The sequence below is a fragment of the Monodelphis domestica genome, chromosome 7 (genome assembly GCF_027887165.1).
Source record: "Monodelphis domestica isolate mMonDom1 chromosome 7, mMonDom1.pri, whole genome shotgun sequence".
Taxonomy (NCBI): Eukaryota; Metazoa; Chordata; class Mammalia; order Didelphimorphia; family Didelphidae; genus Monodelphis; species Monodelphis domestica.
Window position 1 is genome coordinate 54,389,070 of NC_077233.1, and position 24,249 is coordinate 54,413,318.

Consider the following 24,249-nt stretch of genomic DNA (forward strand, 5'->3'; position numbering starts at 1 on the left):
TTATCCTTTCTCTGAACTCTTTGTTTTCTCCAAATCTAGGATGCCTGTAAGGCTCTGGCATTTTCTCCATCATAAATTTTAAAATGAAGTGGTCACTCCTACCCAAATTTCCCATAAATCAGTTCTAAGCTATTAATCAGTTCTTCCTTTTTGGTGAGTCAAATTAAAAATAGAATTCTCTTACATTGGTTGTTTAAGGATGAAAATGTTATTTTAAAAAGTTTAAAAAAATTATTAGCTACTCTTCTTTTGGCAGAGGAAGAGCACTAGTAAATGTCCAGATAATTGAAGGCCCCCCCACCCCCCAGTCAATCCTATATCTTTCCAGGATTAAAATTTGGCATCTGTTTTGCTAGGGATGGCATCAGTCTACTTTGGACTATATACTCTAAGAGGTCCTAAACAAAGCTTCATACTCTGAAGAAAGCTAAGCCAAGATGACATTTTCTTGCAGGGATGGGTAAAGTCCCAGTAATTCTATAGGCATAAGATACAAGCAGCTAGAGGTTCCTATGGTTTGAGGTTAGAAAGACAAAGAAAATAAATAAAGAATAGGTGAAGGGACAGGTTCCTATCCCTTCTGACTAAGGAAGTCTCTATTCTGTTCCTCACCAGCTCTATGATCACATGGAGGTCATTTCACCAATTCAGGCCTTGGTTCCCTTATCTATAAAAGGGTTAGGGAGTGGGAGGTAGACTAGATGATCTCTAAGATCCTTCTATGGATCAATATAGTTAAAAAGAATTCATGGTTACAATGAGATTAAAAGGATAAGGAAAGAGAAGAGATAAGGGAATAATAAATGGGGGAAAATGCCACCAAGGTTTAAGAAAAGCTTCTGGTCCTACAGGAAACATTCTTTGAAACATTACTCCCTCCACCCAACCACCCCACCCCACTCCCTGGCACATTCTGGCCAAGTCATCTCTAGGGTTTGCAGGGTTCTGGAGAGAATCCTGCTTCTCTTCCCCAGAGTTGGGAAACAATTTTGAAGAGTTCTCTTGGTTATAATGGTCTCTTGGTTATCAGAAAGAAGCAAAGGTCTTGAATGACTGTCAATTCCTTAAATGGAATAAATAACTCAGTTAATAAATTCAAATTAAAACCTAGATGTGTATATATACATATGTATGTATAAATATATAGATATAGATAAGCATAGGCACACAGAGAAAGGAAAAGACAGAAGGAATTATATATACATATGTATGTATGGAGGAGGGGGAAGGGAAAGAAGAAAGGCAGAGACTAATAAAGGAGGAAGAGGGAGAGATAGAAGAAAGACATGCAGATACACACACAAAAGAGACAGAAATTATGTAAAGATGAAATTACACACATAAGGGAAAACCTCTTTTTTCTTTTCAAAAAATCAAAATGAAATCCCCCATAAAACCTGTTGATTCTTCAGTCCTCCAAAGTGGTCAAACCTACCTAATGCCGCTATCCAGGCAAGCCTTTCCCCCAGTGATCCTAAAGATTCCAGGCCTGGCTGCTTCTTTGTGTTCTTTACTTCCTTCAGAGCTCCTCTTCCTCCTTTGATGCTGACATTTCTTTATTTTCCCTCTGCTAGCCCATGGGCATTGATCCTTCATGCTACAAGAATAATCTGGGCTCTTGGCTGTGACTCATTCTGGAGGGAAAGAGCATGTGTGAAGTTCACATTTTTTGGTTAAGTAGTTGAAGTGTGACAGAATAGAGGAAAGCTTCCTACTCCCAGAGAAGCTGGGCAAAAAGGAGAACAGGGGAAAAAATGGAGAAAGTGAGAAATGTCATCATTACAGATGCCAAGCTGGAGAAAAGCTTACTTGGATTTCCTCAGTGATTAATGGGAAAGTGAGATCCTTTGAAATTTCCTGGAATACAGTTATGATACCCAAGTCACCAGGATCCTTGGCTGCCCTTCTATTAAGAGTGATTTGGGTGTGTGTGTGTGTGGGGGGGGGGAACAGCTGAATAGCTCAGTGGATTGAGAGCCAGTCCCAGAGATGGGAGGTCATAGGTTCAAATCTGGGCTCAGGCACTTCCTAGCGGTGTGACCTTGGGCAAGTCACTTGGCCCCTATTGCCTATCCCTGACCACTCCTCTGCCTTAGAACCAATACATAGTATTGGTTAGATAAGGGTTGGAAAAAAAAAAAGAGTGATATATGTTTAAAATCTTTCTCACATTCATAGGTGTTATAACCATGAGATTTCTCTCAAGTACACAGAACTCTGCCAGGAGACTTTACCACTTTAATTTATGTAGTTTCCCAATTTCTTACATAGAATAAGGTCTTACCCCTAGCCAGAGCATTTATTGTATTCTACTCCAGTATGAATTCTTTGATGGATATGAAGGATGACCTGCAGTTGAAAATGATATGAAATGAAGCCTTCCTTATATAATTCTTCCCTAGTATGAAGAATATTCTCTGATGTTTAGTAAGCCCTAAAACTCTGGTGGTTCTCACTCTTATTCTTAACTTTTCTCTCTAATAAGAATTTTATGATATGAGGTTGGAAGGTCTTCCCATAGGTATAAAATTTTATAGTACATATGCATTCTCATTTTGGTTTATCTAATATCAAGTAAGTTGTATATTCAGGTAAATCCTCCATATGTAATACCTTCTTAATGTTTCTCTGCAGTATGCATTCTATCAGAGCAAAGAAGTTCCTCCTTTTGGGAGAATATCTTACTACTTTCATGAAGTTTCAGATATATAAGGTTTCTATTTAGTGTGAATTCTCTGAAATTCAGTCTGCACATTAGCTGTACTCTAGCACAAACAAACTTACTAATGTTAAACAATGTGTTTACCATTCAAGATGACAATGATCATTCATTATGTTCCAATTCTTTGTGGAATTATGTTATTGTTATTTTCCTCTCTACTGTGAATTCTTTGAGCTATATGCTCAGACAGAAAGCTCTCTCACATTCATGATATTCATAAGGTTTCTTTCCAATATGAATTGTTTAACATCAAATAAGTTCTCCCCTCAGTGGGGAAAGCCTTCCCACATTCATGATATAATGTTTTTCTCCTCTGTGAATACTCTCTCTTTTTAAAAAAACTCATACCTTCTGTCTTAGAATCCATACTGAGTATTGTAAGGGGTAAATTTAGGGTTGAGACTGAATATAAATTTAGTTGGTCGCCAGTGATTTAATTCAATCCCAATAAAAATACTCGTCAGTTTGGGAATTTCGTGGTGGTTTAATTAATATACAGGGAAGGGATTAAGAAGAAGGGAGAGGGGAAAAGGATATAAGATTTCTCCAGCCTAGTCAGAGCCAGGGGGAGTTCAGAGACCTTCCAGCCACAAGGCCTCCTCCGAGATGAGGGGCCTCCTAGTAGGATGGCGTTTTAGCAGAGTTAAAGGAAAAAAAGGGAATCAGCCTAAACTCTGAGAGAGCTCAGGAAAGAGGCCTCACCTGACCCATGCCAAGACGCCAAGTCACCAAAACGCTGCCATGAGCCAAACCACTAGTCGAACCCAATGTCTCCAAGAGAGAGACCCCAAGCTCAATTCCTCCCCCGCCAAAGAGAGCAGCAAGAGGAAGTCACACAAATATATACACTTTTTTTTTTTTACATCACTTCCTGTGTCTCACATGTACCAGTGGTAGCTTAAGCTTGACTTAGGACAGCTCCTGGGATCTGTCAGTTGTTTCTGATTTGTCATTTGCTAGCACATATCTGTCATAGGCCATCCTTCTCAACACTTAATCTTTAAGTAGGGGTATAGACATTCCTAGTTGCTAGACTAAGCAGAGTGGAGTAAATCTAAAATTCACTGTATCAGTTCTAAGACCTACTAGACAATAAAGGCTAAGTGACTTGCCTAGAATGACACAGCTAGGAAGTGGTTGAGGCCAGATTTGAACTCAGAAAACCTCTTGTCTCCAGGCCAGGCTCTCACTCCACTGCCCATTTTTTATCATTCTAATTTTGCTGCTGTACACTTTCTTCACTGTTATTTTAAAAATTAATTCAAAGTGAGGACACAAAACAAATTACTGAAATTAACAACCTTTCAAGCTATTTACCAACAAAAACTTAAGGAAAGAAAATTCCATGAAAAATAACATCCAAGTATTTTATGTATTTTGTAATTAACTTTTTAAAAACTCAGGAAGAAGGTATGTAAATGTAATTATAAAACACTTTTTACACAAATGAACAACTTAAATGGAAATTCATTGTTCACAAATAGGTTAATGTCAATATAATAAAAATAATAATGCTACCTAATTTAATTTGTAGTTTTAAGTTATATCAGTCAATGGATTATTGTTTAGAACTAGACAATATTCATTTGAAGGAACAATATAAGAGTGAAGGGAGTGTAGAGCATTACCAGGGCTCAACTATATCATAAGCCTTGTCAACATGGAAATATAGAAATCCCCAGTTTACTTAGTTTAAAGGTAGAAACCCCAGGTTTTGACCTTGTCACAGGAGAGGTTTCTTCTCCCAGAGGGAAGGTCCCTTTTCACCAGACAATAGACATCCTGGTAATTTGGGTGGGGGCAGCTAATCCCATCCAATATTAAGTATCTCCTTTGTCCCTATGGTTTCTCCCTGCTAAAAGGTCCATTACCAAGGCAGCCCAGCCCTGGGCTGGGTTTTTTCCTTTTGTGTCCATTGTAGGGCATCAGCCCCTCACTGTCATTCCTGTCTGGAACTCCTCATTTTCTTTTCTTACCCTTGTGAAGTCAATCAATTGTCCCTCTCACTCTAAGACCCCAGGTCATCTAGAGTGGTATATAGGTTCCCCAAATTCTTTTGTTCCTCGGAGTTGTCATCTAGGGTTGTGGCACTCCCTAGGGATAACATCCCCAGAGTCCAGGGTTTGCACCCTGAAAAGGTTGTGGCGCCGACTCTGAGTAAAGGGCCAAATTGGACTTATCCCTATCCTGATTAAAGACTTGATTTTTCTGACTAAATAGTTCTGTGCTATTTCCAAGTTAACAGCCTCAAAACTATTTTAAAAATGTAAATTAGATGAGTATAAACTACACAAGTTGCAAAAGCTGTCAAACGTGGTAGCATAGTATTTGTTAAACTCAAGAACACAAACTACTAGGGAAAAGATTCTTTTCCACAGTGATACAAGTAGAAATTAGGTACGTTTGATACATTTCATTCAAGGCCTGGTCTCTTGTGATTGGCTCGGTGGGATCAACCACGCCCATACACTGCTAAGCCACACCCGCTTCCCCTATAGGCTCCAGTCCACTTCTTCCTTTGCTCTTCTCCACCACGCCCATTTTTCCTCTACAGCATGCGCGTTCATCTTTCTGCATAGGCCCCGCCCCAGTGGTCGGGATGGGGCAACGTCATCAGGGAGCGCGGGGAAGAGGCGCTGCGGTAAGCAAGTCGCCGGCTGGCCCCTGCCGGGGGTTTCCTAGGGAGAGTCGGGGGTCGCAGCTGCGTCTGTGACGGTGACAGTTAGAGACCGAAGGGCAGCCTTCGTGTTCGGGCTTCCAGGCCCAGAGGGTGATACTGGGGTCCGGGTGGAGTCTTCGCCGGGGGTATCGGTCGCCCTCGGCCCCGATTTGTCACGCGTTACCGCGGGCGGCGGACAGAGGCGGTGGCCTGATCCGTCTCGGCCCGCAGCTTCCCGAGCCCCAGGACTAGCTCCTGGAGGAGCCCGCCCCCCGGAGCCCAAAGGGCTCGGAGTTATGTTACTCCAGCCCTTCTCATCGTACAGACGGGGAAACAGGGTCCCAGGGTCCCAGGGTCCAAGGAGCAGAGCCGGGCAGAACCCGGGCTCGCAGGCACTTTCCGTGGCTCCTTCATCTTCTATTCAAAGTAGTTTTCCTCTCTTCCCCTCAACCTAGAATCGGAACTCTGGAATGAATTTATTTGACATTCGTGTAGCCCCAGCTGGGGTATATGTAGATAGCTGGGCGAGACTGAAGAAGAAACGAGGGTCCATTCTCAGACTTTATTCACAGAAACATGATCAGTTCTTTGTAGGGGAGCGATCCGAAGAGTTTACTTAACTTTGACGAAGCCGTGGGAAGTTGGAAACTTTGTTTGGGGCTTTGACTTTTTTCCATGGAGAAAGGGGGAGCATACTTATTGTGAATTTCCCATTGTCAATGATATGAGAATGACTTATTGGGTTCCTAGTTTTTAGTCAAGCCATCTTGTTGTGGGGGAGCCTCTCTTTAAAGAGAATCTGAAAGAGTAGCAAACGTTCACTTTCCTGTAACTTCATCCCTTGGTTTAGGAAATTCCCCTTACACTTCATATTTGAAGGAATAAATTCAAGAGGGGAGAGAGAACACTAATTGTAGCCTCGGTGGGAGAGAGGCAGAATTAAAGAGGGAGTACATTCCAGACATGAGGGAATCACCTGTACAAAGGTAGCAGTTCTTATATGGAGAAATAGCCAGCAGGAAAGTTTGATTATGTGAAGTAGTATGAAATAAGACCAGGATAGATGAGGGCAAGATTTTGGAATGGTTTTTCAGTGCCAGGCAGAGGAATTTGTGTTTTATCCTTTTCATTGGTATGGAGTGGCACATAGTAGGTGCTTAATAGATACTTATTGATTGACTGGGGTCAAATCTGTTTTTTAGGACTATCAGTTTCAGAGTTGTGTGGAGGGCAGATTGGAGAGGAGGAACAATTTCAAGTAAGAGTGCCAAGGATCAGAGAGATGATGTGGGCATGAACTAGGGAAGAAGTTGTAACATGGAGAGAAAGGAGTAAATGTAAAGAGCTATATAGGTAGAATTTATTACTGATTAGACCATTACTAGTGGCCACTGATTACATATGGAAGAGAGAGAAGAGTTACTTATCTAGGCTTCTGAATCTGGATGATTGGAAGGAAGGTAGTGAATGCCTTTAATAAATACAGAGGAATTTTGGAGAAATGAAGTTTGTTTTGGGACATGACTGAGTTGTCTTTAGAATATTCATATGTACATGTATGCACACGAACACTAGCTAAGTTTTACATAGTGCTAACTATATGCAAGGCACTTAAATTATTTCATTTGGAACAAATATCTCATTTGATCCTCACAACTCTGGGAGGTAATTATTTCCATTTTTTAGTTGTTGAGGAAACTGAGGTAAATGGGGTTAAGTGTCTCATCCCAGGTCATACAGCTAGTAAATGTCAGAGGTAATATTTGAATTCAGGAAGATGAGTCTTGACTTCAGGTCTGGTGCTTTATCCACTCCCAGCTGCCTCTTATTGATATATCCTGTCAGTTAGAGTATAGGTGGAGAAGAAAAGGTGGGACAGCATTTTTGATGATAGCCATAATTAGTGGGTAGGAGTAGTAGGATGATCCAACAAAGGAGAATGAGAGCGAATCATCAGGAAGGTGAACTAAGTACAGTAAAATGGAAACTAAAGTGCCAAAAGAGCTTCTAGGAGGAAGGGGGTGGTTGACTGGTTCAGTCAACAGAAAGATTAAAAAATGAAGACAGAAAAGACTCTTGGATTTATTTAACAGTTAAGAGACCATTCTTATCCTTGGAGAGAGCAGTTTTATTCCAGTGGTGGAAGTTGGGAGCCATATTATAAGGGTTTAGAAAAAAGGAGGAAGTGAATAGGTAGGGGTAGTGAATATAGACAATCATTTCTAGGAATTTGATAGTGAAAGAACCAGTAGAAGGAAAAAAGAGGAAAGGAAGAGGGAGAACAAAAGTGGAAATGGATGAAGAGGAAGATAAAAGCTTGAGGGAATGTGAATCAAGTGTATTTTTTTATTAGGGGAGGGAGACAGGCATATCTTAAGCATGTGGAAGAAGCCACTGTATAAGAGATTTAAGATGAGAGAAGGGTATGATTGATATAGAGGGCAAGTTCTTAAAGAGTCTATGAGATGGCATCAGGAGCATAGAATATCAATGGCCTTGGTAAGGCAAAAATTTATGTCTTCATCAGAAACCAGAAAAAGTGGGGAGAGAACTGAAGATGATAAAGAGACATTTTACTCAATAGAGTTGGGAAGAAGATGGAGTCTGATGGATGACCTGTTTTTATTTTTTAAATATTTTTAAAATTAAATTTGTTTAATTAATTTAGAATATTCTTCCATGGTTACATGATTCATGTTCTTTCTCTCCCTTTCCCCCTCCCGGAGCCAACGAGCAATTCCACTGGATTTTTACATATATTATTGTTCAAAACCTACTTCTATATTATTACTATTTGCAATAGAGCGATCATTTAAAGTCAATATCTCCAATCACATCCCTATCGAACCATGTGATCAGTCTTATGTTTTTCTTCTGTGTTTCTACTCCCACAGTTCTTTCTCTGGATATGGATAGTGTTCTTTCTTATAAGTCCCTCAGAATTGGGATGACTTGTTTTTAAAGCAATGCAGAAGACAGTCCTTTTCAAAAAATGATTTATTTTATTTCCTTTTATTTTTTCCCCCATATGAAGATACTTCTTCCTACCTTGTCCCCCATCCCACCCTCCCATTTGAGAAAGCTAGAAAAACAAAATCTATTACCAACATGTATGTATGGTTAAGCAAATTCTTGCATTGGCCTGGTCCAAAAAAAATTTGCTCCAACTGGCACTATGAGTTCATCACCTCCAAAGTTTGTTGTTCTATAATATTTTTTAAAACCCATACCTTTTGTCTTAGAATTAATGCTTAGTATACATTTTAAAATAGAAGAGAGAGGTAAGGCTCAGCAATAGAGGTTAAGTGACTTGCCCAGGTCACACAGCTAGGACATGTTGAGGCTAGATTTGAACCTGGGTCTGCCTGAGCCACCTATCATGCCCACTTATAATACTGTTTTGTTTGTATGAATTTTCCTGATTCTAATTACTTCACACTCATTAGTTCATGCAGGTCTTCACAGGTTTCTCTGAAATCATTCCCTTCATTATTTCTTATATAATTTATTCTATCATTCCCTAATTGATGGGTACTCCCTCAGTTTTCAGTTCTTTGTCACTAAAAATAGAATTGTCATAACTATTTTTTTATATTGGCAATTTTTTCTCTCTCTTTGCTCTCTTAGGTATATAGACTTAATAGTGCCATTTCTGGGTCAAAGGATTCTTAATTTAATTTAAGTGCCTTTTGGGCACACTTCCAAGTTGCTTTCCAGAAGGACTGGACCAGGTCACAGCTCCACCAACAGAACATTAATGTACTTGTTTTTGCTCAGCCTCTCTTAACTTTAGTCATTTTCTTTTTTGTAAACTGCCAGTCTGATGGGTGTGTGAGGTGTATAGAAAGGGACATAGGAAGAAATATAGGAGAAAGTGGTGAAGGTGGTTTGAGGAGAGGCCAAGCAAGGTTAGATATCATCACTGTGAAGAGTATATGGCCATTGAAGGAAGAAGCAAATGATTGCTACACAGCAGTGCAAGCCAACTTAGATGAGTAGTTAACTCAGTTTTCAGCAGGCTGGTAACCCAGGCTTTGGATTGGACAAGACATAACTAGAAATAGAACAAGGGAACAAGGGATTTAAAAATAACTGATGGTATATAGCCAAATTGGTCAGCCTTGGGGTAAAAACTAAGGTCACAGGTGATGTACTGGCATAACAAAGATGGCTTGAGGAGTTGGAAGAGGTTAAGGGGGTTGGCAGAACTTTGAGTTCTAGAGATCTTAGAGGCAGAAAAGTATAAATGGTACTCTTAGCCCATTCCTTTAAGTGGCTGAGATGGAGTAGAAAAAAAGGTCATGGGAATTTAGTAGAGTGATGAACTGGAATGACAGTATGCCTGAGAGAAAAGTCCCTGAGTATGAGAGCATGGATTAGAGGGTCTGAGCCAAGGAGGAGACTGGCTAAAGGAAAAAAATGACCTGGAAGCCAATATTACTGACAAGAATTTGGATCTGTGTTATCAAGAAGAATAATATGAACTTCAAAGTCAAGGCATAGTCTGGAAGAGGAAGGAGCAAGAAGGACTCCCTCAGGCCTAGGGTGGTGGAGGACATGAAAGAAGCACATGAGGGCTCACTTTGTTAGCACCCAACACTAAAACTAGAACATTACAGGGAGTTTGATTACATGCCAAAGTGTCCTGCACATTTGTGAAGCCTTCCATATTTTCATGTAGAATGAGATGCTTTTTTAATGTTGATTTTTTTGTTTTTGTTTTTTGCTTGACTACTTTTTTGTTACAAGGGGGAAGTTGGTGGATAGTGAAAAAAAAAGCAGAGATCATCAATGAAACACAAGCAGAAGGAAGTTCAGAACTGGACAAAGGAAGAAGGCAGTTTTCCTTTGTTAAATTCTACATATACTTTTAAAATTCATAACAAGTTCAGTTTCATACACAGTCATCATCTGTTCTTTATATTTAAATGGTCATATTTGTTCATGTTTTTAATAAAAAATGCTTTTTTAAAAGTCCTGAAGATGGTGGCCCACAATGTTAGATCCTCTGGAGAGCCCCATTAGCAAGAAGATGGATCTTCATTAGCAAGAAGATGGAAATAGAATAGGGGATTCCAGCAAATTCAGTGGAAATGAGGACAGAGAATTATATAGACTGTGTAGAGGTAAGATAGAGAGAAGGGACATGAATTTTCTTTCCAGCCACTGACCATGAATAGTAAAATAAAGAGAATAGAAATTGGGACTGTTTCTGACATAGCATAGAAAATAAAAAGTTAAAGGGGTCAGACACTCTTCAGGGTCTCGTACTGATTGGACTGGGATCATTGTGGGCCCCTGAAAAGAATATTGGATTTGTAGTCAAGACCAAGATAAGAATCAAGATTTTGCCACCTGAGATGAGTTTTGGAACATCAGTTTCTTGATCTGTTTCAAAAAAGAAAAAGGGGATTCCTACTGGTACCATTTGCCCCTCAGTGTCATTAAGGAAATACTTGTTACTATAAAGTGTTTTAGCTTTTATGTGTCTAGGTAGAAATGTAATTTTAAAAAGGAAACTCAAGTCTCTGGAACCTTTTTTTTTTTCTCACTGATGGCTTGTGGGCTTATATTTTGAAAGGTCTTCCAAAGAAACGGGTTTTTTTTCTGGTGGGACAGATATTTTAAACACCTTTTAGTGAACTTGAAAATAATTTTTTAAGTCACTAAACTGAAAACATGAAACAGAAACATTTATAGTGGAAAGTGGGAGATTGGGAGGCAGAAGACAGTTTGGAATACTATCTCTGTCAGCTCTTTCACTTTGGCCAAGTCAGTTCTTGTTTCTAGGCCTTAGTTTTCACATCTGTAAGATGAGTGGGCTGGACTATATTATCTCTATACATCCAGATCCTTTTCAGCTCTAAAATCTGTATCATTTTTCTGCCAGATAGATACTGGCCACAATTGATAGAGAGATCATTTCTTTCTCTTAGGCACCCCATCTCTACTTCATAGGATTGCTTTCATTTTGTCTTCCCTAGCCCCCTCGCTGGGTGAGTCATGGCTTATTTTAAAGGATATTCTCTGGTCCCAGGTCTTTTCAGCTCAGCAGCTGTACACATGAGATCTTCAGAAGCCTTCTCTATGTATTCCATATTTTATACAGCACAAACCTACCAGGTGCTTGCTATGTGTAAAGTGTAGGCACATATCTCATTGCCTCTGATTTCAAGGGATCTAAAATCTTGAAGCTTTAATGAATTAAGCTGGGAGGGTGGGGGTAGTAAAGAAGTCGATTTGGAAACTTTTTACCTATACACTTGTTACATTCTAATGTGTGTTACTTCTGTCTCTATATGTGTCTTATTTCTATCAGCCAGAGTCTCTAAGGCCCTTGAAGTTAGGGATTTTGTCTTATTTTGTTACCTCACAGCATCTAGTACACTTCATTACACGGAGGTGTCAGTCACTCAGTCAATAAACATTTGGTAAACACCTTGCTGTGTGCCAAATACCATGCCAAAAACTAGGGTGCAGAGGGAGAGAAAAGAGACCTCCTACTCACAAAGTGATCATACGCTAATGCAAACAACTATACAAGTTATAGGCAAGATTCTGAGATTGTTATTTCAAATAAGGTCATTTTAAAGTACTTAGCCCCTGCTTGGTGCATACTATGCACAATATAAATGTTAATTATTAGTAGTATTAAGAAAAAATGGAAATAATCAATGGAAGAAGAACACCAGAATTGAGGGATTAAGAAAGACTTTTGGCGAAGGGTGGATTTTAGCCAAGACTTAAAGGCATCTAGGGAAACCAGGAGGTGGAGGTGTGGGAGAACATTCCAGTAGAGGGACAGGTCCAAAGTCAGGAAATGGAATGGCTTATTTGAGGAATCACAAGATTAGTGTCTGAGTATATGGCAAGATGTTAGTTGTAAGAAAACTGGAAAAGTGGTCAGGGAGGACAGGTCATGAAGGACTTTGAATGTTAAACTGATGATTTTGTTTTTGATCCTGGAGATGATAGGGAGCCACTGAGCTTTACAGGCAGAGAGGAGGAGGTGATATGTTCAGATCTACACCTTAGGAAGATCATTTTGGCAATTGAGGGGAGGACAAACTGACTTAGGGAGAATGCATAATTATATGATGATGATTGTTAAAAGGAAGAGAGGGTTTCATTCTTCCTTGGCATGACTTCCGTTCTGCTTTCCTCTAGTGGGTAGTTGCTGTCATAGTCCTTGGCACAGTGTATCATACCCACGAGGGAGGAGGAATTAGGGGATAGGAGGAGCATAGGATAGATACAAATGGGACACTTCAAGCCTGACTAAATCTTGGAAAAAGAAGTGACTTCAACAGGTAGAAATACAGAATGTCTATTCTAGGTATGGGACCAGCATGGGTAAAAGGACAAGGATGAGAAAGTGCAAGTAAGACCAGAGAATAGAAAGTTCAATTTGGCTGAATCTTAGAGTATGTAGAGGGTTGTAGTATGAAAGAAGTTTTAGTTTTTATTCTGTGAGCAGTGAGGAACCAGTGAAGGTTTTTGAGAAGAGTAGTGTGTTGGGAAAATGATTGGACATCTGGGGTGAAGAGTGGTTAGAGAAAGGAAAGGATGAAGACCAGTTGGTTGTCTTTTCCAATAAATTAAAATGAGGAGAGATGAAGGATTGAAGTGGCAATGGAAAGAACACTGTTGGAAAGAATAAACTCAGTAGAGCTTGTCAACTGATTGGATTATGGCAAATAAGAACAGGAAGATTAAAAAATATCTCTAAGGTTAGAGCTTAGATGCCTGGACCCTGGGGGTGCTTTTAACAAAAGCAGAGAAGCTAGAGAATGGGGCAGGTCTTGGGGAGTCTCATAAGGAGTTCAGTTTTATTTGAGATATCTATAGCGTATCCACATGGAGATCTCTTACATTACCTAAACAGTTTGAAAAAATTATGATATTTCTGCCAATTTCATTGAAGTAGTGGATCCATGTGATTTAAGAGAAGGCTTGGTTTCCTCAAAGGACAAAGATTTCTTAAGGTTGTTGTTCATTTTGTACTAAATGTTCTGAAGCATTTCCCCAAATCCACAAGGGTCCTTGTTTTATCTAATCCCATTAGAATCCTGCTGAGGAGAATTAAGAAGATAGATCTTTGCTACCAGAAACTCTTCAGAGTCAAAGTTATACATTTCTTTCCATTGATACTAGATAAAAAGAAGTTTGTCTTGTCCAATATTTGGCTTCCCCCCCTTACACACACATGCTTCTTATTTCATCTAGCTTCTTTTTAACCTATCATTTACCTTACATGTATTAAAAAATTTAAGAGATGGGCAAATTTTCCAGGAGAAAAGATTCATTCTCACCTAAGTATATTTTGTGACATAAACTAATTTAAATTGCCTTGTTTTCTACCTTCCACAAGCCCCTCACATTTCAAGGATCTGTGATCCAAGGGTGAGAGCCTCTGCTTTTTTCAAGGTTGTAAGGCAGGAATAAGACTGTGGAGCCAGTCAGCAAGGGCCTATGCTTTGATTCTTGCATCCATGCTCTTTAGTCACATTTCTAAGCAGTGTTGAGGTTTACAAAGCATCTCCTTCCCTTACAACAGCCCTGTGAACTAGGAAATAGAAACAGTTCCTTTCACTCATGGCCACCCAGATAATCAGCATTTATTGAGAATAATATCTCTCCTGGAGTGTTCCCCTCCTAGTTTCAAGTATGATTGCTAAATTAAAACAACAAACCCCAGCCATTCTGTGATACATTGGTAAGAGGAAGCTGATATCTGTAATAAAATACACATCAGGCTGCTTTAGTCTGAGCTGACTAGCAACTGCAGTCCCAAGGTGGTTTTGGTTATGTGGCCCATGGGGAGTCTCAGGAAACGTCAGAGCTGTGAAAATATATATTTTGGGCTTTAGGAATGGTGTTTTCATAGGTTGTTGTAGATATTCCATAAACATCAACTGATTTTCTTTGAAATTTGCTTTGGTACTTCAAAAGTCATCATCTGTAGAGTATCATTGTTACTGTATAAATGCACCCCAACTTTGCATCTTTTGTCCTGTATAATAGGGTTCTAGAATTTAGGCATCCCTCAGGAATTTGGTGCTATTCTAGATATCCTTAGATCTATTTCTCCCTCTCCCAGTCCTGCCAATTGTAAACCTTAAAATTTCTCAGACTTATGAATGTTGGAAATTTCCCCATTGGGGAATCTTCTACTTAAAAAAATTCCCTAGCAGATAGTGAGAATTCTACTTGAATGTGAAAACTCCTTGCCTTGGGAATATCTCTACTCCACCCTACATAAGACTGCTTTAGAACAGAAAACTCCTTGCTGAACAATGAAAGTGCTTTGACCCATGCTTATGGAAAGGACAGGAAGTTCGAGTCATGCCTGTTTTTAAAATTGATACAATGGGATGCTAGGTGCCCATATAGGTGGGGCAACTTGTAAACTACTTAAACCTAAAAGGGTGATAAATTATTCAGAGGTTTTTTCTTAATGAAATTTGTCGACACAGCAGCATTTTTTTCTGACTTACTAAAGAGATTAAAACTACTCAGCTGTGAATTCAAAATGGGTGGTCCTTTAGAAACATCTACAGTGATTGGTAGATGTAAGGACTTAGTGGAGGTGACAGAGGAAATTTTTGCCCTTAAAAATAAGAGCTTGGATCTCATTCAGGGATCTCGATTTCTGATTCTCATTCTGGAGGATCTCATTCTGAGAGACTCATTTCCTTGAGTACTGATGCTTGAGGGCTCTTTCCTTGGAGATAGATCTCTTTGAGGAGAAGTGCTCTTGGAGGAAATCTCATTCTGAAGGAGAGCTCCTTGAGGAGCTCCTCTGAGGGGCTCTGTCCCTCTGGGGTAGGAGCTCTGGAGGCTCTTGAGAGAGGCCCTTTGAAACAATCTCTGGCTGGAAGACTCTTTGAGGAAGGATGCTGGCCTGGTGTCACTAGTATCCTTGTTTAGTCAGACCTTGTGGTGAGTGTTAAAAAACTGACTGATTTCTCTTTTAAGACTCAGGTCTAGGCCATATTGGCTTGAGGCCCTTCATACTTATTCCTTTCTTACTCTCTCTCTCTCTCTCTTTGATTACTCATTGTATTGTTAATTAAAATCTCTATAAAACCCAATTGACTTGGGTATTTGAATAATTGGGAATATTTCCCTGGCGACCATCTTATATTTGATTTTAAAACCCAAGACACTGTAGTGAAACATATTTCTGCGGTCAAATTTACTCACCCTCCCTTATATCTATCACAATTTATATCTTCCACCATTTTAATTCACTACAGTTTAAGACCTCAACCATTTTAAATCTCACACAAAGACATGTCAGTCCCCAAACAAAGTTATCAGCTATTTGTATGTACAGAGAAATAGGAAAAAAACACTATTTTTCTGAGGAACATGGAAGTTCATTGGGTAATCTTTAACTTTTTCCCTTATTACCAGTCTCATTTATTATAAGACCAGAAAAGGCAACACTAATACGAAGATATATTGCTACAAAAGCATTATGAAAACAAAGACACTTAGTGTTTTCATTCTTATGTGAAATTTGGATCAAATAGATCAATGGATCTATTTGAATAGATTTGGGTTGGATGTATGGATATTACTATTTGAACAGATTTAACATTGAATTCTCTGGTTCTAGGCAGAGTATAGTTTGATCATTATAACTTTTGAATATTCCCTCAAATTTAACCTATTTCCCATTTACAGTCATTTTTACCTTTTTTACCTTGTGATTCATAACTTACCTTTAGTTTTTCTTTTCTGTAGCAGCACTGAAAATGCACATGCATATTAAGTATCTTAATAAAACTTTAACTTCATATTTGTGTTGTTCTTCTACCTGTATACTTTGATCTCTCATTGAGGCACAGAGATGATAATAGAGTTCAAACTCTGCCAGATCCGTACCGAGAATTTGAATATGGGCTGGGTGGAGTGGCCAGTGGAAAGAATGTTGGGCTTGGAGTCAGGAGGACTTGAGTTCAAATCCAACCTCAGAAACTTCTTGGCTGTGTGACCTTGGGTAAGCCATTTAACATGTTTGCCTATGGATCTCTCATCCATTGGAGAAGGAAATGGCAAACTACTCTAGTATCTTTCCCAAGAAAACCTCATGGAAGAAGTTCATGGAGTCACAAAGGGTCTGTGATCATGTCACTCCCAACTAAATAACAATAAATTCCAGTGGTTCCATATTGCCTCCAAGATTTATAAGCCTTAAAGGCTGAAAACTGCTCTAAGACTTTTTCAGAATCCTGTATAAATTCCTCTGTTGGCTTTTAAAACCCTTTAAAGTCTAGCCTTAATCCATGTCTCTGGCCTTATATATATGGTCTTATATATTACTCCCCTTTATGCACTCTGTAGCCCAGTTAAATTGGCCTTCTTGCTGTTCCTAATTATCATGCTTTTTTCTTGGCTATCCCCCTGGCTGAAATACACTCCATCTTCACCTTTGCTTCTTAGAATCCTTTATCTCCTTCAAAGCTTAGTTCAAAAGCCCCCTACCTACTACTTTAGATCTTTCTTGATCTCTCTTCCTCCCCTCTACCTCTTCATTACATTGTCTTTATTTTGAATATAGTTCTACATAGCCTCTCTCCCTATGCTATGTAATTTTCAAATCAGAGACTGGCATAGTGCTTGACACAAAATTGGCGCTGACCAAATGTGAGCTGATGGATCAGTAGAGAGATTCCCCACACCTACAAAGTCATAGACTTTTGAAGTACTTATGTTGTTGTCTGTGTCTGTCCTTGTACAGCTTGTCTACTTTAAAAAAAAAATAAGGCACTCAAGAGTAGAGACCTCCTATAGCCTGAATTTCCCAGCATACCAGTAAGCCAATACATAAAGCAAATCCACACCATACCCTCAGATCAGGAGCCTTACTTAAAAAAAAAAAAGAAGATGCCAGCAATAATGGCATGAAGATAGGTCATCTATAAATAACTCGGTTCCTAGGATCTTATTAGAAGAATAGATTTAGAGCTGGAAACAACCTCAGAAGCATATAGTCTGGTGGCCTTCATTTTACAGATGAGGAAACTGAGGCCTAAACACATTGTCTTGTCCAAAATCATACTAGTTCTAAGTGACAGAACCAGGTTTTTAATGTATGTTTTTACTCAAAAGGCCCCCTGATCACTGTCTTTCAGTTTTTTCTCTCTGGATTAGGAAAGTATCCACATAATGTTAGGTATATGTATTCCTTAGTGATACTGATGGACTTTGTGTTGACACATTTGGATTCATAATGCCCAGGCATTTATAACGTGGTCTCACTGTTTGCCTAAGGCCCTCTAGCAATTTCAGAACTAGTAAATAGTGGTTTCCTCCACTAAGCACATTTGCTTGTGAAATGATCTTGTCCTGTTTATAATTTCTCAACAGCTATGTTTTAAACATTTTTAAAAAATCACTTATGTAAGAGATTTTCTTATTAGGGAAGTGTAGTCTTCTATGTGGTTTCCTTAATTCATATTCTTCCCAACTGTAGTGTTTTGTTGAGTCGTAAGTGTATTTTTGTTTTTCCTTTTTTGACGTCTCAGCATTAGTAAAATTGAATGGTCAGTGGTTATCAAACGAATGGAAAATTATTACCAACAGTTGGAGTTTGAGTATGTATGCTGGGTGTGTGTATGTGGTGGTTGGAGGGGTGCTGATTATCCCTGGTGAGGAGGGATTTTTATGTATCCCTTTTGTGTCTTCCTGTTTTTCTGTTTTGCAGATTTCCTGCTTCTTCTTTTGATAACCGCTATTGTTTTCTTATTCTTTGGAAGCCATTACACTTGAAAGATCTTAGCAGTCATTACCCTCAAAGGTCTTAGTTAGCTATGTGATATTGGATATCAGCCTTGGCCTGGAGTTAAGAAAGCCTCAGATACTTACTAGTTTTGTGCCCTTGAACATATAAACTCTGCTTCAGTTTCCTCAATTATAAAATAAGAGAGACAATAATACCTACCTCTCAAGGTGGTTGTGAGGATTAAATGTGATAATATTTGTAAAGTACTTAGTCTAGTGCCTGGCACATAGGAGGCACTGCATAAATGCTAGCTATTATTATTTTATTATTAACTTGTGTTTATGATGATTTTTTTCAGTAAATTCATATATATGTCCTTAAGTTCCTTACCTTATAAGAAGAATAACTTATATTTATATACCGTTTATCCTATATTGCTTTAAGGTATCTAAAGTTCTTAGAAATATAAATAATATTTAATGAATACTTGGAAGAGGATGAAGGTAGTAATTGAAAAGTGGGACGAATATAAGAGAATACTTAGTCATTTCAGTTATGTTTGACTCCCTGTGACCCCATTTGTGGTTTACTTGACAAGATACTGAAATAGTTTGCCATTTCCTTCTCCAGCTCATTTTACAGATGAGGAAACTGAGGCAAACAGAAGTTAAGTGACTTTTCCAGGATCACCCAACTAGTAAGTGTCTGAGGCCAGATTTGAACTTGAGAAGATGAATCTTCTTGATTTCAGGCCTGGCTGTCTTCATTTGTTGTGCCATCTCTCTGCCCCTAGAAGAGAGAAAGCTTTAGCTTGAAAATTGGGTTCTCATCCTGAGGATAGACAGATATTTTATGCATCCAGGCCCACCTTTTCCTGTAGGAACATTCCTAAGAAATGTCCTTTAGAGTCAAGACTGTCTCATTTTTGTATTTGTATACTTAGCAGTGTCTAGCCCAGTGCCTGGCATGTTATGGATGTCCAATAAAAGACCTTAGACTTGGAAAGGCACATGACCTTTGAGGTGGAAAAGAGCCTAGTCCAAGGGTTCTTTACCATTTTCTGTCTTGGGCCCATAGACCTCTTCTTAGAAGATTATTTTCAGATACATAAAATTGAAAAACATTAAATAGGATTACAAAGGAAACCAATTATATTAAAATATAGTTATGAAAATATTAAAAAATCATGAAGCTCAGAACACTTGGAGGCCAAACCTCATATTGCACAGGTGGGAAACTTGGGTCCAGAGAAGCTAAGGTTATCCAGGCAAAAAGGAGCAGAGTCAGGATTTGAACTAGGGTCTTCTGACTTTGGATCGTGTGTTCTTCCCACAATATCATGCTTCCTCTTCTTATAAATGCTTATTCATTGATTGATTGCTTTGGATACAAGTTTAGTGTTTTTTTTTTTTAATAAGCATTTGGGCTGATCAAGTAGATTTCTGAGGCTGTTTGTCATAAAAATTGCATTTTTTTTGTATGTACTTCTCAAAAGCAGATCTATGAATAAAGAATGGCAACAGCTTCTGTTGAGATACGTGGTACCCCAGGCCCTGGAATCTCCAAGTTGCAGTTTGCTCCATTCAGTAGCGCCTTAGATGCTGGATTCTGGCATGAATTGACTCAGAAAAAGCTTAATGAGTATCGCCTGGATGAAGCACCAAAGGACATTAAGGGTTATTATTATAATGGTAAGCTATTCTACATTTCTTTATCATGGCCTATTTTTCTCCAGGTATATAGTCAAATTTTGTTTATGTTTGAATCGGGTCTAGTTTATGATTTAGAAATTTGACTTATGATCCTCAGTTTCTTCTCTTATGCCCTGTTTTTTTTTTTAATAAAACTCATTTTCATCTCTCTTCCTTAATACAAAGTAAAAGTAAAAACAAAACCCAAGACATTTGCCTTTCTTAATTAAAAGTGGAGAAGAGATTGCCTGATTTGAGATGTAAGGCTTTTAAAAATGTTATTGGTTGGTTTTACTTATCTATGAAATCTTGATACAGCCTTCTCAGACATCCTTGTTATGAACTGTCCAGGGTTAATAACATAGCACTGACTCACTTAAGAAGAGGTGAGTGGAGGGAGTAAGCATTTATGTAGCATATACTATGTGCCAGACACTAGGCTAAGCATTTTACAAATGGTGACTCATTTGAGAAAGGAGGATGCTTATCCACAAGCTCACTTGGATGAATGCCCAATTACTGATTTGTTCTTGTTTCTGACCAGGTGATTCAGCTGGCCTGCCAGCACGTTTGACTTTGGAGTTCAGTGCTTTTGATATGTGAGTATATGGTCAGGATCTGAGCTAAAGAATTTGGTTTGCCTTTAATGATGTAGAGTCTGTCATTATGGTAGGTGCACCAGCCACACAGGCAAGTGGTCAGCCCCTTCTAGTGTGGGACTATGGGACTTTACACTTGTCTGTGAGGACCAGGCACTTGGTAAGTGCTCAATAAGCATGCAGTTAATTAAAACTTGGACTTTCCTCCAAATTTTGTTTTCAGCTTGATGTTGGGTCTTTGTGTTTGTGCCCATTAACTGGGTCCTTCAGTTTCTTTTACTGTCAACAAACACTGTTCAAAATTGACTGAGAATCAGCTGTGTGCTGGTCCCTAGGGTGAATGCACAGAAATGTCTGACACAGTTTTTGCCCTCCTGGAGCTTATTGCATAGTTGGGGGGATAAAGCTCAGAGAAATGAAAAAGTTTAAAAGCATTTCAAAATAAAAGCACAAGAAATGTCACAAAGCAGGATATAACCAATAAGAATTAGGAGTTCAAAAGAGGGAGGGAAGAATCACTGTGGGCAGAGAGAGGTAAGGAAAGGTTTAAAGAGGAGAAAGGATTTGCTCCTAGAATGTGAAGGAGGGACAGGCTCTAGAGAGACAGAGAGGAGGAGGACAGCATTCTAGACAGGGAATAACTTTAGCACTAATAAAAAGACAGTCATGGTCAAGGTAGGGTCAGGGGGAAGGATCAATAGGTCAATCCAGATGGGTTTCGATGAAAAAGAGTTGAAGAAAAAGTGCATCAAAATACCAAGTGAAAAGCTTGAAAAATATCCGTTGGAGAGGAGGGAGCTCCTTGAGCCAGGGAATGATATGATGAAAGTAGAATTTTAAGATGTATCTGATAGTAGCTGTATGAAGGATGAGTTAGGGAAGAGAGGAAATAAGAATAGATTAGCCTTACAAAATATTTTCTTCACAAAACCTTTTTGAGGTCTATATAGTATAGGTGTTATTCTGCCCTCTTTTATTGATAAAGAGAATCTTAGAGAGGAATGCTAATTTCTTAACATCAGGGAGCAGCAAGTGGCCTGGCCAGGATTTAAATTCATGTCTGCTGGAACCCTATCCCATGCCCTTTCTATTACACTGGCTTCTTTTGGATGCTGAAAATGAGTCAGGCTATTATTCCAGGCCAGTGGTAAGAAAAGAGCTCAAATGAGGTTTGTGATTATGGGGAAGACCCAGTAATTCCAAAATCCCAAGCCCAGTTACTTGGGGAAATGGCATTACTCTGAGCAGAAATGCGAAATTCAGTAGGCAGAGATAATTTTGAGAGCAAGTTGAAAAAATAATTTTTAGACATAATTAGTTAAGAGGTAATATCCAGGTAGAAATGGCCACCAAGCAGCTGGAAATGTGAAACCTTAGATTGGGAGGAAGTTGAGAGATATAAATGTAGATTTTAAGAATTTCCTATATAGGGGTTAAAGATAATACTGAGGCCATAATTATGAAGTAGATTAGATCTCTGGAGAAGATATTAGAACGGGAAGAGTCGAGGGTCAAGAACTAAGCTTTATGGAATGTTCCTGGTTGTTCAAGGTGAGGAAGAAAGGGAGCCAAAGAAGGAACAATCACAGTCAGGAGAACCAGTTATAGGAGCTCAGGAAGTAAGAGAGGCTCAAGGGGAAGATGGGCATCAGTGTTATACAATGTAGCCATGGCAGGGAGAATAAGAGATAGAAAAGGTATTGAATTTTGTAATTTGAAAGTTACTAGTAACCATACTTGGTGAGTATGGGGTCATTGGATTGGGTAAAAGCTAGATTGTCATAGATTTAACAGAGAGAATAGATAGGGAAAATATAGAGGCAACAGGTATGAACCATTTAATAAGTTTAAGAATTTAAGTTTCCAGCAGTGACTGGAAGAATCTTTATCACCATGTTTTTTTAATATCTGAGCAGAGTTTTGCCTAATGAATTTGTTGAGAGCATGTAGTTAGAGATTGTTAAGGAGCATCTATTTTTTGTAAACCATTTTTGAACATAGGGCCTCAGTAAAGGAATTTTGATGGAAATCTCCAGCTTTTTTTTGCCTCTCAAAATCATGATTTTTTTCTTTTTCCCCAATCAAGTTGCAAAATTTAGAAGCATAACTAAACTGAAGGGGATGTTTGTCATCATTAGTATTATTAAATGTATTTTTGTATCCTTTGTTGCCTTTCAGGATTTCCAGAGCATCTTGTTCTATTATAAATTTCTTGTGATATCTTGCCAAAATTAAATTAAATTCTAGTGCTCTCTCCTTCATCAAGCACGGATTCATTATTAATTTACTTTTATAGTAATTAAGAAACAGTGAGGAACAGCCAACAGACTTATAAGTCGGAATAAACTGTCATTAAATGATGGGCAAAGTCCAGAACATGAAGTCTAGTACATGCTTATCTAAATTAAATCTCGCCTAGCTCCTTTCATTTAGAATCTTGTCTTGAAGTTTGTTTGTTTTTTTAAATTCCACTTTGTCAGAAGCTTATTTTCTTTCATAACTTGTCAAAATTTCTTTTCTGTTGAGCAATGGTTTTAGGATAGAATGGGTCAATAAAGTTTCTTTGAACTTAGATATGTGACCTACCTCCATCCCTTATTGTAAAACTTGAGCATCCCAAGTGATGGTGATCAGGGAATGATGAAGGGAAGGAATTGCCTGTTATTATGCATTGGGATTTTGTGATGTTCCTTGTATTTTCAGTGCTGGTGGTTTTCTCATTAGTTTAAAGTAACATTTCATTTATCTGAAGGTTATTTGCTTGGCAACTTTAAGTCTGAAAATAAGCAAAAAGGGCCCCTGAGGATCTAGTCCTTTCAATGAACCTTGTGCCTTCCACTCAGGAAAGAGCTTCCTTACATTCTCACTCAAAACATATGTTTTTATTTTAGACACAAAACTAAAAGCTTCAGTTATCTTATTTCTTAACCAAGAGCAGATCAGAAATAGTAATTTGGAAAGAAACTCTATAAAGAAGTACGTTAACACTATCAAGAAGTGATCTAGCCTGACAAGAAAGGAGAGAGAGAAATTGGATGAAGTATAGCCATGTGGTATCATGCAGTTTATGGAGCCATTCCACACACATTGATAGCCACTCATCCTAGCATTATTGTATTATAATAAGGTACAAAGATCATTGGTGTTGTGATGACCCTGAAGCCCCAAGAACACCAAATGCTGTTCAGTTTACTCTTTCAAAAGACGGAGAAGTTTAAGCTACTTTTTAGTAAAGTTTTTATTCAAAATGATTGGAATCAGTTTGGGTACTTAAAGGGGTAAATTTTATGAAGCTGGAACATTCTTCTTCATTACATCCCAGCTGATTCCCTGGCAGTGCCCAAACTGAGTGAGGGATGAGTGTAGCTCAAGCAGAGGCAAGAGTTCTCAATTTCATATCTTACACCTCAGTGTTTTCCCAAGTCACTGCTAGACATGCAGATGGGTGCTCCAGGTTCTGACTTTGGTTCTCTTGATAATTGTGTCACCTGGGACAAATAATTTAACTTTTCTAAAACTTCATTTTCTTCATCTATCAGTCTCTTTCCATCTCTAAGACTTCTTTCTGTCCTTTCAGGGGGTTCTAAGGATTAGTGAGAGGGTCTCAGAAAATCCGTAGGGCTTCTTAGACAAACTCTATCTAGTTATTCCTGTAGTAATGTCTGTACTCCCATAGAGATACTTTCTTGAAATGTCCATTTGTAGAGTCAGTACTCATTGATAGTAATCAAAGGTATCACCAGCCTTTGTTGAATTCTATTGATCTATTTTGAACTGCTCTTAGATGTCAGATACCTGTGAAATACCTAAATTTGTATAGTTTGTCATGAACATTGACTTTCTAA

The 24,249-nt window shown here is 38.6% G+C and overlaps 1 protein-coding gene across 7 annotated transcripts in view; it reads left to right on the forward strand.

Annotated features, from left to right (window-relative positions):
- The first annotated feature begins 5,234 nt into the window (after positions 1 to 5,234).
- ATG7 (autophagy related 7) overlaps positions 5,235 to 24,249 on the forward strand; it is a 235,602-nt gene continuing 216,587 nt past the window's right edge. For 4 of the 7 annotated variants that reach the window (XM_007500228.3, XM_007500229.3, XM_056804666.1 and 1 more), the window contains exons 1-3: positions 5,257 to 5,363; positions 19,613 to 19,805; positions 20,350 to 20,404. In XM_007500228.3, coding sequence (XP_007500290.1) covers positions 19,628 to 19,805; positions 20,350 to 20,404 — 233 coding nt within the window. In that variant the 5' untranslated portion in view covers positions 5,257 to 5,363; positions 19,613 to 19,627. Of the gene's footprint in view, positions 5,364 to 18,744; positions 18,812 to 19,609; positions 19,806 to 20,349; positions 20,405 to 24,249 lie in introns of all 7 variants that reach the window. The other 3 variants (XM_056804664.1, XM_056804663.1, XM_056804665.1) reach the window with 3 other exon arrangements.